Here is a 16,710-nt window from a genome sequence, read left to right on the forward strand (position 1 = left end):
ACCATTTCCAAGTATATGAAAGACAAGAAAGTCACCAAGAGCAGTCACCATGGATTCACCAAAGGCAAGTCATGCTCAAATAACTCAATAACCTTATATGATGAAATAACTGGCCTGACAGAAAAGGAGAGAGCAGTGCTTGTCACCTCCTTGGACTTCAGTGAGCCCTTGACACTGTCTCCCCTAAGATCCTTGCAGAGAAGCTGTTGATGTATGAGCTGGATGAGCAGACAGAAAACTGCCTGAATGGCAGGGACCAGGGGGAGGTGATCAGTGTCACAACAACTGGTTGGAGGCCAGGGACCAGCAGTGTGCTCCAGGGGTCAATACTGGGTCCAGTCCTGTCCAGTCATTGGCAGATAACACCAAACTGAGTGCCATCCAAACTGGAGGAGTGGCTGATATGTCAGAGGGTCTTGCTTCCATCCACTGGGACCTCTACAGGCTGGATAAATGGGTTGACAGGAACCTCAAGAAGCTCAAAAAGTTCTCCCCTCCACCTAGGGAGAACAACCCCAAGCACCAGTATATGCTGGGGGACACCCAGCAAGAAAGCAGTTTTGCAGACAAGGACCTGGGGGTCCTGGTGGACACCAAGCTAAGCATGAGCCAGCGAGGGACCCTTGCCACAAAGAAGGTCAATGGTGAATGGCATCCTGGGTGCATTAGGATGAGCATGGCCAGCAGGCTAAGGGACGTGACCTTTCTGCTCTACTCAGCACTCTGTCCAGTGTTGAAGTGCTGTGTCCAGTGCTCGACTCCTCAGGATAAGAGAGACACGGCCATACTGTTCAGCCTGGAAAGGAGAAGCCTCAGAGAGATCTTAATAAGGAGTATAAACTCCTGAAGGGAGGGTGCCAGGAAGACAGAACCAGGCTCTTCTCAGTGCTGCCCAGTGACAGGACCAGAGGCAACAGGCACAGAATGGAACACGAGATGTTGCATCTTAACATCAGGAAACGTTTTTTTCCCAGTGAGGATTAGCAAGCAGTGGCACAGGTAGCCTAGAGGCTACAGAGTCTTGCAACTTGGAGATATTGAAAATCAGCTGCCTGGACTTGATCTGGGACACCCAGCTCTAGGGGACCCTGCTTTAGCAGGGGGTTGGACCAGATGACCTCCAGAGCAAATTTCCAGCCTCAACTATTTTGTGAAGATCTCATATGGAGCCTAGAACTAGGAACACACAGCTGCAGTATGAGAGAGATTCCACCTTTATCAGAGGAAGACAACATTTCATACTAGCTGCAAAGGATTACCACACTCGGTTGAAATACTGGATTAATGTGTTTGCTGGAGGGGTAGAAAAAAACTACCTCTGAAACTAATTTTTATTTAATTTCTGTCAAAAACACAGATACATACTAGCAGGAGAAAGCAATGATATTTCTTCATGGATAGAACAGCTGACATTAACAAATTACAAGGAAAAGATCAATGTCTACTTCTTCCTCATTCTCAACACTCCTTGAATGCGCACAATGTCCCCATGATCATGACCCTACCCCAGGATGAAAAGGATAGGAAGAAGGCTTTCTGATAAATACTGTGTAATATACTGTCACTATCCAAAGTGGGGGAGGGGATGGTGGCAGGAAATCCATCTGTGATGGTTTTGTCCTTTCAAAAAAGCATGATACTTATCCACCGCTCCAGAAAAACAGCATTAACAGACCATAATGCCTTAAGGCAGACTCACCAGAGGAACCAGCCCCCTGCTCTGGCTAATGCTTGAAGATGTCACAATCTTGACATTTTGAGTACAATGCGGTCTTGACTAAACAACCACTTTAACAGAAACTACACAAAGTTAATTTTAGTCCCTTCTGGTAGAACACTGTCAGGATCAAACCTCTCCCACATTTAATGAAAGGTGTGTTAATGCTCCTCTTGCCAATGGAAAATTGAAAAAGTTATGAAAAACAACATTTTTTTAAATACAGAATACCAAAACAAAAATGTATCTAGTTCTGATCTCAACTGTCCATTTCTGCCTTGTTTATTACATCAGTTTGCAAAAAAAGATCAAAGCTGAAGATATTGAAAAATCCTCAAATACCACGAGTGTCTTATGCCACAGACCCAATATTTAAATTACTTTTGGGCACACCTAGCAGCAGCCAGCGGAGATGATTATACCTTGAGTTATCTGGCATCCATTGTTTGTTTGCTAGCCAGTGCAATGTCCCAGGAGTTATGGAGAAAGGGGTTAAAACCCATAATATAGTACAATTATCACAATCAGATGATAATAACCAATAATACTTCAAAATGAGTACTGGGTACTGAAAAAAAAAGCTACTCCTCCAAGAAGTGTGTAATACATCTTCAAAAATCTTTGTGTAAATACCAGTCTGTACCCACTAAGCAGTAATCATGCCAGACACCAAAACACAGATTCATTTCCCAAGTTTTGAATTTGGTCCTACCTCATACATGAACTCCATTTTCACAAATTAAGTACAACCAACTATAGCTGAAGAACGCCTAACCCCAAACTTGCACTGATTCCAGGAAAACTTTCTCTTTGGGCTTACTTAGGAACAGCAATCAGCTAAAACCTCAGCTATCTGAAACTGATGTCCTATAACCAAAACCTCAGTTCCTGGAATAATTATTGATAGATGATCCTGCCTTTCAGTGGCAAGAGCAAGCATATGACTGACTCCTTCCTGAGCCCCCACCTTCAAGATTTAATGCTACTCACTGAAAAATAAAAGGTGTAACACTAGGTAAGATTAGAGGACAATGGGGAAAAGGAAGGAAATTAAAATATTTGAACCTTTCCCAAATATAAAAATATTCAATGAACAGAACAGGAAATGCTGCAATCTCTACTAGATCTCTAAAACTTAAATCTGGCATATGGGTGTGGGTAGGAAAGTATTTGGAAGAGTTTACAAAGTAGATGTTCCCTTGTTAAAGATTCTTGGTTGATTTCAGGCACTCAAATGGTAGCAGTCATTAGCAACTTCACTGTTTCCAGATGCCAAGAAAAAAGCAACTGTTAGCTAGAAATGATTACCCAGTCTCAGTTACTGACATGACATTAGTGGAACTGGAAGAACACATTTCCCAGGCACAGTATTTTGGCATTCAAATTCATACCAATCTCAAAACATGGTAGCTCAACTTTTCGGCAGCAATGGGGACTGTGACTGTGACAGCAATCCAAACTTCTCTTCCCTGAGTCCTTTGAATGAAAATTCTCATGCCATTAAAGGGTCTCAGCTGTATCTTCAAAACACACTCTGACCTGGGCCAGATTTTCTAAAACACCACATAAAACCTTAAGATGAAGAGTTCTCCCAATACATTCCTTTAGCATTTTAAATAGCCCAGTAACAAAGACAGAACTTGTCTGTGTAGGATGCAGAGCCTTTTTGAGGGCTGATCCAAGACTGCACAATTAATTTCTCCTGAAGCTAAAGGGAAAACTCAAAGTTCCCCATCTTCTATCCCAGGTGTATGGTGCTTCTTTGATCCCTTTTTTTCAAAGATGAAACCAAGTGTATTTGTAAATGCAGACTAAAGACTCCCAGCAAGACCCTACCAAAACCAAGGAATTCCTGCCCTGGCAGGGGGTTGGACTAGATGATCTCCAGAGTTTTCTTTCAATTCTAACAATACTGTGATTCTGGGATTCCACTGCACATTACTTCTCAATCAACAGAATGAAAGGACAACAACTTCAGTTAATGAATTAACTGCTACTGACTGACTCTACATAAAAAGGAGCAGAATGCAGAATTTCCAAAGTGCTATAGCCTGCCCTGAAAACGCTCACTAGTCAGAGCAAAGCAATCTTCCTAATCTACATGTTAAAAAACGTTGATGACCCTACTGTGCATATAATTATTTTTATACTATATGTTAAAGCAGCAATCATTTTAAGAATCACTTTATGCACAATTTTCAAGCTGTTATCAATTGTGAGCTTGAATAGTTGTACAGCTTTATGCCTTCTAGTTAAAATAAATAGTAAAAAATTGAAATAAAACTGCAAGAAGCAGCTGCTTTATTATGAGCACACTCTTTGGCAAGCTGCCCCCACATTTATTCAGACAAGTGACGATTTTATCTCCAACAGGAAGCGCACTCAAGTATTTTTGGGAAAAGAAATCAGAAAGGAAATTATCATGACCCATACTGAACTACAGTAACAGGCACTCTGCTACCAGTAAAATTTCTGCTAAGGGTTACTGCTACTAGGAAGTAAGGTTAATGTTCTGGAGCCAGATAGCATTTAGTGACAATAACTACTGCAAAGAAGAGCTGGAAGACAGGTTTTCTCATATGCCGTCATTTGCAGCCCCGGAAGAGCAGACAGACAGAATTCAGCGGGGATGATGATGCACATGGCGTAGTAACGTCACCAACAAAACATTATACTGCTGTCTCCAAAGCCAGTAAACACATGGAAACATGGAAGCACTTCCTAAGAAAAAGGATGTAGGGCAGCTAAGCAAGCCAGGGCAAGAATCAAACACCCTGTCTGGATACCCTTTTGCTTAAAATGTGAGTTCTGGGCCTTAGGATGCCTATGTCACCAGAGAAGGGCAGACACAAATACTGTAACACTTTCAAGCTTAATAAGGTACCAATTAGAGGTAACTTGCAGAAGTCTACAGCTCATCTATGAGCTCTTGCTTCTTTCTGGGACTTAGGCTTCCCTGACTGGACTGCATGCCGTATACCTGAATCCCAAAAGCATGAAGAGCACAGTGTTTTCTATGGGAATATGCCTTTCAAAATGCAGGTGAAAGAGATGGATCTCAGGTGGTGTTCTGATGAATCCCAACAGAACTTTGCAGGGAATGATATATTCCAGTCAAAAAGACTTCTTACCATGTAACATTTCTTCTAGTGTATCTCAGGTTAAAAAAAAACAGGTATGGATTGATTTTTGATATTTACAATTTGCAGTAAAAGATTTTCCCAACTACCCTTGAACTTGAGCACATAAATTTTCTTAAGCCATTACACAAAACTTAAAGGATCTGAATGTAATTCTGGAAGAACAGGAAAAGGAAATATCAAAAATTCTATCTGTTACAGACATACACACACCCACCAGAAAACACAATGATTAATCTAAAAGAAGACTTCCCGAAATCAAGGATTTTGTACATGCCTAGATATTAATAAGTTTTTTTAAAAGGTTGCTTTTAGTTTTGATGTAGGAAATACAACATTTATGTAAAAAAAAAGTGGACACCAATACACACTCACCCTGCACAAATCAGAAACAGAATCAACAGATACATACATGAACTCCTCTACAGTGGAAAAGAATACTTTCCTCTGTGCCAAACCTTCAATTAAGCTGCTTTGACTCAAGAAAGATAAAAATCAAGACTCAAAGTGGTCCCTTTTATAGTAATAATGAACCTTAAATTATTTGTTTCTCCTGTAGAATTGCATAACTCTCATGCTTACATGTCAAAAACTGTGAAAGATTGAGACACAAACTTGAACACAATAGGTTTGCTCTGTATTCATTTTGCATATTCCAGTAACTTAATTCACTCTGAACATCTGATTTCAAATGCCAAAGCATTTGTATTTATAACAAAGCCCAGGAAAGAATGAAAATTTTCTCACATACTCTATGTTAGAATGTGAGCTCAGAAAATTTATGAAGAGAAATTTCAGTACCCTTCTAATGAAAGTAGAAATATCAACGAAAATTTAGTTTCTTTAATGCAAATTCCTGCTTTTTATTAAAGGATAAACTATATTTAAGAAATCCAGACACCTTACTTTCACAGTTTGCAGCACAGCCATATTTTTAAGAGAAGCAAAGTAGCCAAACCAATTTGAAAAACGATTATAAAAAGAAGTTAACTAACACAATGAGGTTTGGTTATTCTTCAAGAACAGAAGGCTTCAAACAAAAAGGCTGTGCCCCTGTGAGGAACAGAGATGTAGTATGTGATTATAAATAATTATTTCTAAGCTTCTATGACTTCACTGAGTCTAAATAAAATGCACTTCTAAAATCACTTTCATTTAAGCTGTATCTTTGGAAGGAAGCTAAGACTGCTTTGTGCAGCATGACTTTCATCTATTCTATTAAGAATGCTTTTTATAAAATTGAACATTAGGGACATTTGAATCAGGATCACTGTTCTTTAGAACACAGGCGTTCAGACTCTTAACAATTGCAAATTAGCTGCCAGGCAAAAATTCTTATTGGTGGTTATTAAATGTAGTCCCTGACATATCCTGACTTCTTTGGGGATTTTTGTGAGAATAATTATTATCCTGTTGACATCCACAAAAATATAGAAGACAAAGTTAAATATCTCTAATAAAACAGATCCTGTCGAAACTTCCAAAGGAACTTGAAAAGATCTTGCTAGTGAAGATAAAAGTGAGATGAACCCCTCAGGTTAACTTGAAGAGATCAAGACAAGGAAAATCCCTTCCAATTTTCATTACATGCCAGACTATGAAACTTAATTCTTTACCTAAAGGGAGACTCTTAACCATGATTTATAGAAGACTCTGGATTTCTTAAAAATAATAACAATAATAATAACAGAAAGCCTTTGTACTCTCATCAACCATAAAGTAGCACCTGTATTTCAAATTCCTTTTTTCTTTCTGTTAATTGTACTTCCTAGAATATTTTGGAGGAGGTCAAGGGGTAATTTGAAATATTAGTATCAGCACTGCACACAACTTCTAGATTTGACTTAGTTTTCAAATCAACGGTTTCTTTGTTCTTCCACAATGTTTTGAATAAAGAAATAATTCTTGAAAGTTGAGTTCTGCTTCACAACAATCCTTTTCAATAACTCTCAGGTTTCCCTCCAAAAAGCTTAATCTACCAGTTTTAGTGACTGGTGAGTTAAAGTGTGCTTTCTATACCTGTATTAGTTGATTTAAGAGAAGGCATGCCTCCCCTTTCTTATGAAGAGCTTGTCACAGAAAGTTCTCCTTCTGTCTGAGCACTTTGGTTGAAAGATTTCCTAGTTATATTTTACATTAATTTTCCACTTCAGCTTTCAAACTGAGCGACAGTTTTCTCACATGTTCCACAAAGGGTCTGGGCTATTCTTCTACATGGCGTTCCCAAGAGAGAACAGTCTTTCATAAAACTAAAAATAATTTAACAAAAAGCAGCCATGAACAAGTTTCTTTACCAGTAACTTGCAAACCTCAATATTAGTTGCAGCTTTTAGGAACTTGAAAAACATCCAGTCACATTTTCATACCTTGGTATTGAACCTACCCCTCCAAAAAAAATCCAGAAGTGGTGCCCACCCTCCCCTGAAGCCAGCAACCTATGTACAGTCCCAACAAGAATGAAGGTGATTTATTCCTATTTTCTGCTAAGATGGCACCCCAAGATCCAAAACACCTGCAGCTGTCATTCTCTTTCCTACACATCAGGAAACTAACTTATTTTTGCATTGATCTGTCATCCTCAAGGCTGGTCTTATTTCCTTCTGCAGACCCAGAAAAAGGGACTAGCACAGAGTCAGTACTCTGCAAGCACATCCCAGCTTCAAGTTGAAAAAAAGGTGGGACATTTGGGCAAAAATCCTAACAGTGAATTACAACCAGTGAAGTCAAGCCAGCCTGACAAGAACCACAGGTTAAGGAAACAGGAGTCAATACCAAATACACAAAGCTCACCGCTGACGGTTGTCAAGAACAGTTCTGTACCTCTGTCAGAAGTGACTAAGCACAGCCAATCCTACCTTCAAGGCAAATGGCTAACCTCAAAAAGTCTCTCACAGCCTTTTGGGGGTGATTTTCTGTTGTGGTTTTTTCTGACCCGGAAGAAGTCAGCAGGACTACCACATCTTTGCAAGATCAGGGCCTTGAGAATTACAGCTGCACTTACTGAGATGTAATGTGATTTAATTAATACTTGGGTACTTGTCTGCACTAAAACTCAACATTATTATTTTTATAATATATATATTAGACATCTTCTTACTTGTTAGAAGCTGAAGCATGTTCTAGCATTCACTGGTTTATTACCCTTAGCCTGCCAAAATTCTTGAGGTTCTCCTAATTACTCTATCTTCTTTTAAGATACTGCTACCATGAATTTCAGACTTTTTTGTCTTCTGTTTCTCTTAAAAGTACATTTATACTGACATGTATTTTCCCTGCCTCTTAAAACTATAGCTACAAAAACATTACATTGTCTTAAGTGTAGGTTTAAAGCCAGAGAGGCTACTTAACTTAGTCCGGGGGGGAAAAAAAAAGTAAAATATCCTGTTCCCATCAATGGGAGGTTTACACTTTTGAAGTAGGATCAAGTTTCTAGGGAAAAGACTTGGTGAAAGCTGACAGGAACAAAATTGTTGCGGCCGGGTTTAGACAGAACCGCAACTCTGTGGCTTGAGTCTGGAGCGCCTCCTGCTGTTCCAGAGACAGAACAGCAGCAATGGTCGGTAACAGCTGTGGAAGCAGCGACAATGAAACCAACCCGATGCGACAGCAAATGGCATCAAAACTCTACGGTCCAAACGCATGTGGACATCCTGCATCCTTCACAAGTAAATATCTATACCTTAAAACTAGTTATTAGAAATCTGACGAAGGATTTGTTTTCTTAATCCTGTTACAGTAAAGACTAAATGGATATCTAGAAGACAAAAATATATAAATACATTTAAAATATAAAACATGCTACAAATATAGACACATTAAAAATATGTCATGAGTTTCAGTGTCATTTGACATGTAGCTGGTCAAAATCTGGAGGACTAAAGAGCAATGGTTGTATAGGCTAAACTAAGAAACAGTAAACATTTTCCAGCAGCCGTAGACACGGGCCCCAGCTAATATTTCTTGTCCCCCCCTAGTGCTACACGCGTGACATACCAGAAATGCTGAGTTACTTAATCAAGAACCAAATCTCTGTAGTCTCTTTCTTTATACCTAGGTTTGTAAAGATAATCTGCATCTTATATACCTGACAATACCTAGGAAACTACAGGTCTGTACTTCAGCTGGAGCCACAGTGACAAGAGCAGTCAAAAAGCAATACCCAAAAGCATACATTTGCTTCCCTTTTACTAAGCAGAAGAAAAGAGAAATTCCTAATACAAAAATCCACCACACAAACTACTACTGAGTCCCAAAACATGACAGACAAATACATAAGCCATGCTTCTTCCAAAAGAGATATGTCCTTGAAGACAAAAAAAAAAAAAAAAAAAAAAAAAAAAAAAGACTAAACAAAGAATGGGAGAAATGCATGATAGTTAAGTGCATCTTGTTTGAAAACATATTTTGTCATTCCATGATGAAAAAATGCAAAATATAACAGGATAGAAGCAAAAAAGAAAGTATTTATTGAGTTTATAAATAAAAAAAAAGAAACATGATGTGAATTTTTTTTTAAAAAGCATTAAATCATTTTCCCATGGCAAAAAAACCAGCCAAACGAAAAAGGAAAACAACATCACTTTTCTTTAGACACATAATTTAACACAAGAGAATTGGCTCAGTTAGGAAGAAAGTAACAACAAACAGCCAAAAGTCAAACTGCAGCCAGTATGAAGCTTTGTGTGACAGACACAGTTCTCATCTTCCAGTTACAAAAGTGCTGAACTGAACATACCATAGCATCCACAGGGCATTCAAGAAGGGATGCAGTCAAACAGAGGTAAGCACAAATACAAGATAAAGGACAGGAGATTCCCATTTGGGTAACAAGGCATTTAGGGCACAGACATGACAAAGTATAGTCCCATCCTCTGGTTGTTGCATGAATATTCTGATTCCTGCCTAGCTTCAGTCATAAAGCACGGTCCTTGACACTATGCAGTGGAGAAGTGAGTTTTACTCTTCAGAGCTGACTACCCAGTATCCAGCACCCTGTTAAACACCCACAATATGGGCAGAATGAATGTAAAGCCTTTTTCAGTCAATTAGATCAAAAACTTTTTCCAAAGACAGACATCTATCTAGAAAACAGGACCATGAAAGATCTACACTCTTGTTCAAAGCAAAGCAGCTCTGCACACAGTGGAAAGGAGAATTACTTTTTCTCCCGTCTTGTGGATGCTTGTATACCTGCCAGAAACAAACAATCCTGCCCAAGCTGGAGGACGAAAAACACTGGGCCCAAATCCTGCACTGTAATCAGGGAGGCCCCACACAGATTCAGGAGACTCTTCACACTGTTCCAACTTCCAGACTTGGTGCCTGAATACAAAAAAAATAGCAAAGATACACTGCCAATGTCTGACTCCATTTTACCTGCAGCTCTCCCTTCACAAAGCCGCCTCACAATTCTTAAGTAACTTAATTGGGTCTCTTACAAAGCCCCCCAAGGAAAGGAAGTATTTTTCTTTCTAATGCCAAAAAGAGCCGAATAATCTGCTTGTGATCATCAGCAACTCAATTATGAGATTGTTAGCTTCCTGAGGAGATCTAAGAAGGACAGTAAGACCAAGAAGGACAATCAGTATCTGAAGACACTCCTCCAGGAGAAGTAACACAGTGGCTTCTACAACTACTGCTCTAACCCTTATGGCACACACCAATTCTGTAAACAACCAGGCCAGCTGCTGGCACTCCTTCCATGCCATGTCTATACCACCACAGCTTTCTGATCCAAAGTAAACTAGTATTTTAATCAGATACATCGAGTCTATGTTTGTTTAAAAACCAAAACACTGTAAATTTGCAGTGAAGGAAGAGTTTTTCTAAACCCCCTTGTGAAAGCAGCACAACTTTCGATTATCTTTTCCAACAGAAACCGAAAAGGTCACTGCTGCTGATCTAATAAAGGCAACATGCAGGGCTTACATCTTTCAGAGCTGACATCTCATTATGTACAAAGGTCTTGTGCACTATTTAAGCCTGTGTAAAGAATTTATTTTCCAGTCTTTTCAAGTGAGATAAGAATGAATTCTATCCATAAACAGTAAAGATTTACTGAAGAAGTTGCTATTTCAAGTCTGCAGAAGAGGACAAAGTTGCACATTTGGTAAGAAGCACAATGAAGTTAAAATAAGAGGAGAAGCTGGATTGTATTCAGTGTTCAAAATTTATTTTTAAACAGTACTACAGCCCAGCTAAGGACTAAAAGCACAACAAGAATAAGGATTTTCTATCTGTTCTGAAACTGCTTCATCCTCTTTTATCTTCAAAGAGGGCCAATACTTCCCTGCAGAACAACAGAGGAACCAAAAACTTCTACAGGCATTCCAGCAGTAACTAAAAAATGTTACAAACAACTCTCCCACCAGATAATATTTATTATTTTCATACTGAGGTACACCTTCAAAGAAAGAAATCCTGTTTATATTGAGGATTTTCTTTTCCTTATTGCAAGGACACTCATTTACATTACAATCAGGAACATAAGGAGCCTACCTCTCAGCACGAAGGACTCCACTGTAGTAGGGGTGATCCCACGGCATCAGCATCTGAAAGAGAATTCCAGCTTATAATTACAATAATGGACAACAAGTGAACCCAAAGTAAAAATACTCAACTTGAAGTTTCCTTCAAGTATTTTTGCAGTTTCAGCAAGTCACAGAATTTTAAAACATAATGGGAAACAGGGTTCAAACCATCACCAAAACCAGCATCATATATCATAAACTGAAAACTTTTTTTTATATTTCTTGAATATTGGTCTTCTTATTCAACTATATACCAGGATTTCATACCAGATTTCAAGAAATACACTCAATTAAAAAAAAAAAAAGATAAATCTAGATATGTACAGCATTAAGATACATCCAATGTAGTATACACACTGGACTTGAATCTAACCTAAAGTAAAGCCTTTATTTTTCAAATAAGCCAGTTAATTCAAAGCAAAGTGATACTCCCTTTACTGCTTTATGTTTTCGTTATCTCAGAATCACTTTGTATAAACCAACAGCTCTCTCATACTCAATAGCTGGTTTTAATACAGCAGCTAAGTAGTCAGAAAGCATTTGAAGAGAGAATGTTTCTAATTCTACTACATCTTGTACACTAAAGTAGAGATAATTGCAAAACATGATTACCTTATACTGTACTTTTAAGAACAAAACAGACAACCACTTATGGAAATGTAACTTACTGAATTGTGGGGGTTGAGCTTCATTTTCATCTTTGTCATCATTTGAAAGTCTTTTTGAGTTCTGAAAAATATTTTTATGATGAAAATGTTAATGAAAGATTTTTGAGCAATGTAATACAGTATGATAGTACTCCATCCTAAGAAAATGTCCATCATCAGAGATTATATATGAATATATATATACATATATATAAATACTATATAAAATGGCAGGCCCACATATCACAGTAGAAAAACTTTTCCACTCTGCTTCTGCCATTCAGGTACTTTCAAATTCAGTCCCTCTTACTGTGCTTGTACACCTCCAAAGCATTTTCATTCTTACAATACACCCCATTTATACCCAGTGATGAAACTGTTTTGTGCTGTGTGGTGCTCACGGTGGCAAGAGGGACAAACAGGGAATTTTTTTTATAAAAGCAAAATATCTGGAGTTGTGCATATGGCCAGAAGACCAGGAGAGGTGTTCTACACTTCAACTTGGTTTTCTTGTTTGCTGTTAACTGCATTTCTTGCATTCAGTCCTGGGTGTTCTCTGATCACAGACACAGAATTTATTCTAAACAAATAGCCTTTTCTCAGAATTCTGGGAAAGTCATGGTTTTCGCTTCATCAGAGCATATAATAAGCAGCACTGACTAACTTATTAGTGCACAAGTCCCTCTCTTCTTGAAATAAATAGTATGGTTAAAAAAATAGCTTAGTGAAAAAGACATACCTTTTAGATAACTGCTCAGACAGCTTCTCCAGAAATTGTCTTACTGTTTCTAGAAGGAAGGAAAAAAAAAAGAAAATTATTTTTCCCTAAAGGATCTTAAGTTTACATGAGAATATTCCAAACAAAATAATTCCCTTAGATTTTTTAACAAACTACTCCACTGACATTATTTCAGGAGAATTTAGTACTAAATTTACTATGTTATGTGCTGAGATAATGACACCTTCATAATCTAAGGAGTGAGCATCAATTCTGAACCAAAACACCAGATCCTCCTCAGTGAGTACTATTATTTACAGACAGCATGAGTATGGCATACAGCAAAATGTAACTGCAACAAAATACTTCACTGCAAGAAGTATGTGTAAACTTAGCTAAAGAAACTAACAACCTTTGACCTGGTATGTTACACATTTGATTTCTCAACATGTCCTTCCATACATGCCTTATACCTGGATTTTTGGCCATTGTTCCCTGAAGAGCCCTGTGGGCAAATGTGTCATACCCAACCAACTGTGCCAGGCTGTTTCGGCTCGCAAGCAATTCCTCCAATCGAGCCAACTGCTGAGCATTTGAGTGAAGAAAAATCTTGTAAGCAGCTTCTCGCACCTAATACCAGGAAAAAAAAAGTCACATTACTACAGAGTAATTTTTACAGAACCAAGAGATGCAAATGAAGATCTGGCATAACAGCTGTATTTCACTGACATGGTTGGGAAAAGGCCTAAAGCCTTTTAACAATAGTAATTATAACTGCCTGACAATTACAGATCTCTTACCCATTAGAAGTGGAATGAGGAATGCAATAAGACAACCTAAAGGATCAAGACTGCCAAAAAGGGTCCTGTTCTCTACTCCTGGCAACAGTCTCTCATCAATTCCCTCCCTCTGCCAACATCTGTGTTTTTCAGACCACTCTGTGGGCTGTCTTAACTCATTAAAACCTCTGAAACTAAACCCAAATTGCTCTCTGCATATCAGTAAAGCTTGCTTATAGAAGGATCTGACAAGAAAAAGAGATGGGGTCAGGGGAGAGAAAAGAAAGGAAGAGAAAAGCCTTATTTCTTTTGTAGAAGAAATCTATTAGTCTGCCCATCTGCTCACAAACTTTCTCCTTTTCTCATATTTTTAGTTTGTTTGGGTTTTCTTCATAACTCGGAAAAAAAAAATTACCTGGAGACTCGGAAAATTTGATAAAATGCTTTTACGTTTCACAAACCAATTGCAAATAATTTTATTTTGTACATAAGGAATAAGCTCAGGAAATCCAGCAACAACTTACGCTTGTCTTCATCTGAAATAAGCTTCTCTCTTGGACAATACATTGAACAAGAATGCAGGTACTGAGTTAAAAAAAAAAATGAATATAAAAATTTACAAGTCATTTTGTACCTGTTCTGTTCCACCAGGCTCTAATCTTGAAGAAAGCAAATGAAGCAAGAGAGATGATTGCCCTTCTTTGAACATAGCAGTCTGTTTTTGCAACAAAGGCCAGCAGCTGACTAAGCTCTACTAGAAAATGAACAGCCATCTGGTCCACAGATGTGACTGTTTTCCTCTACTTGGTACCGTCCACACAACACCTGAACTACGTTGTCCAAATTTGGGTTCAACTCAACAATAGAGACACTGACAAATGAGAGTGGGTCCAGCACAGGGCTACCAAGTTGTTTGTGAGCTGGAGCACATGACACAGAATGGAGGCTGAGAGAGCTGCATTTCTCCAGCCTAAAGAAGAATAAGCTCAAGGGACATCTGAATCTTTTACTTAGCAGTCAGGCATAGGGAATATACAGACAGAATGTTCTTGGAGGTGCAGAGCAAGAGCAGGAGATGTAATGGACACAAGCTAGAAGACAAAAAATTCCAATCTGATATCAGGAAGAAATAATAGTAGTGAGGGTAGTCAAACAGACTGTCTGTCCAGAGAAGTTATGGAATCTCCATCCTTGGAAAGTGATTAAAACTCAATTGGACACATCACTGACAAACCTGATTACTTGATCCTGCTCTGAACAGGATCAGACTCAAACTGACAAGTTCCAAAAATCCTTTCCAACCTAAATCATATGATTTTCAAAGAGTAATTCCGAAGTGCTGACTCAGACAACTGCATTCTTTAATTGATATATTACTCATAGCTTCAGTAGCAATTCTGCAGATTACACTATTTCAGGACAAGAGTTCAAAGATGACACAATGAGCATTATTCATTTATTTACATCCTATCAGTGCCATAATTTAATTAATTTTTAATTTCTTACAGAAATTAGACACAGCAGCTTGGATTCTACCACGGTAACTTTTTCTCTATTTTTTTGTGACAAACAAGATTTCAAAGCCACCTTGATTATTTAAGTATGATTACTTAACTACATAACATAAGTGAAGACAGAACCCTGGAGTGCTTTAATATGCTCCTGATCCTAGACTTGTATCTAAAAGTCTAGAGAGCCACTGCCACATTTCAATGAGTCTAAATTAATTTTAAATTTATAACTCTAAATGAATTCTTTTTTAGAAAAACAACATTAACAATAACTAAATTAAGACTTTTTTCCCAGGATAATTCAGGCTGAGGTCTCATCCAACCTCCTGCACAAAGAGGAGACAACTCTGAGCTAAGACCAAGTCACACAAAGCTTTTTCCAGTCTGGTCCTGAAACCCTGCATGTAAGGGAGAGACAGCATGACCTCACTGTTTGACTGCTTGGTATCATCAGCAGGAAAAATTTCTCTAACTGCTATTTCTCATCTCAACTTGTGCTTTCTGACACTTGTTCTGTCATGCACCTCACTGAAGAACCTGGCTCCATTCTGTCCATGACATCCCTGTAGGTACTGGCAGAGTGCTGCCAGGGTTCCCCCAAACTACCTCTGCTATAGGGTGAATAGGCCCAAATCTCTCTGCCCTTTTTCATAGAGCAAGCACTCCAGTTACTGCCCATCTTGGTGGCCTCTGTTTAAGACACTCCTAAAGAGTGGGGCTATAATCTCTTCCCTCAGTCTCTGCGCCTGTTCACACCGTCCAAGATGCTGTTGGCCCCTCTGCTGCCAGGGTTACTGCTCATGTTCATGCTTGCTGCTCACCAACACTGTGGGCCTTTGCCACAGATCAGACTCAGTCAAGCAGTCCTAGCCAGTCCTACAACCAGGAATTCTCCCTTTCCAAGTGTAGGATTTTGCACTTGTCCTTTCTGAATTACGTAAGGTTGCCACTGAACCACTACCTCAGCTTTTAGGCCACTCTGAATGTCAGCCTTGACCTTCAAGTGTATTGATTGCTCCTCCCTATTTGCCAACACCTGCGAATTTGGTAGGCAAGCCCTCTGTCACTTCCTCTATGTCACTGATAACAGTTTAAAACAGGAGACCCAGGACAGACCCCTGCAACAGTTCTTTCTGTACCAGTCTTCCTGTAGGGTACATTTCAACCACTACTCTCTGAGTCTGATCATGAAATTCGTTTTTTTACCTATCTGGTTGTCCACCAATCCAGACTGTAATCTCCTACCTTGGACTAAAGTCTCTGATGAACACTGAGGCAAAAGCAAGTGGTGAGCATCTCAGCCTTATCTGTGTCTGCTGCCACTACCTCACTCACCTTACTCAGCACTGAGTCCATGTTTTCCATGGCTTTTAGTACCAATGCAGCAGTAATCGCTCCTGTTGTTGCTTTTAATGTCCCTTTCAACCCACAACTGCAGTTGAGCTTTGATCTTCCCAACATCATCCCTACACATACAGGCAATATTTCTACACTCTTCCCCTGGATTTGTACCACTCCATGTATGCTATTTTTTGGAAATGAAGCTTTGTTAAGTTTCCTGTTTGTTGAGCCTGGTTCCTGATACATCTGCTTGGCTTTCTAAGGATCAGAATGCACTAATACTGAGTATCTTAATACTCACATGCTTGGAGGACGCTGTCTTAAGAG

General features: G+C 38.9%; 1 protein-coding gene across 1 annotated transcript in view; it reads right to left on the reverse strand.

The window, feature by feature from the left end:
* The window catches only part of MIPEP (mitochondrial intermediate peptidase), a 68,527-nt gene that overhangs the window by 41,667 nt on the left and 10,150 nt on the right, over positions 1-16,710 (reverse strand). Inside the window, exons 7-10 of the mRNA XM_082277605.1 lie at positions 13,226-13,382; positions 12,774-12,822; positions 12,056-12,116; positions 11,356-11,408 (exon numbers count right to left, since the gene is read on the reverse strand). Coding sequence (XP_082133731.1) covers positions 11,356-11,408; positions 12,056-12,116; positions 12,774-12,822; positions 13,226-13,382 — 320 coding nt within the window. The remainder of the gene's footprint in view (positions 1-11,355; positions 11,409-12,055; positions 12,117-12,773; positions 12,823-13,225; positions 13,383-16,710) is intronic.

The sequence above is a fragment of the Coloeus monedula genome (genome assembly GCF_965178545.1).
Source record: "Coloeus monedula genome assembly, chromosome: 3".
Classification (NCBI taxonomy): Eukaryota; Metazoa; Chordata; class Aves; order Passeriformes; family Corvidae; genus Coloeus; species Coloeus monedula.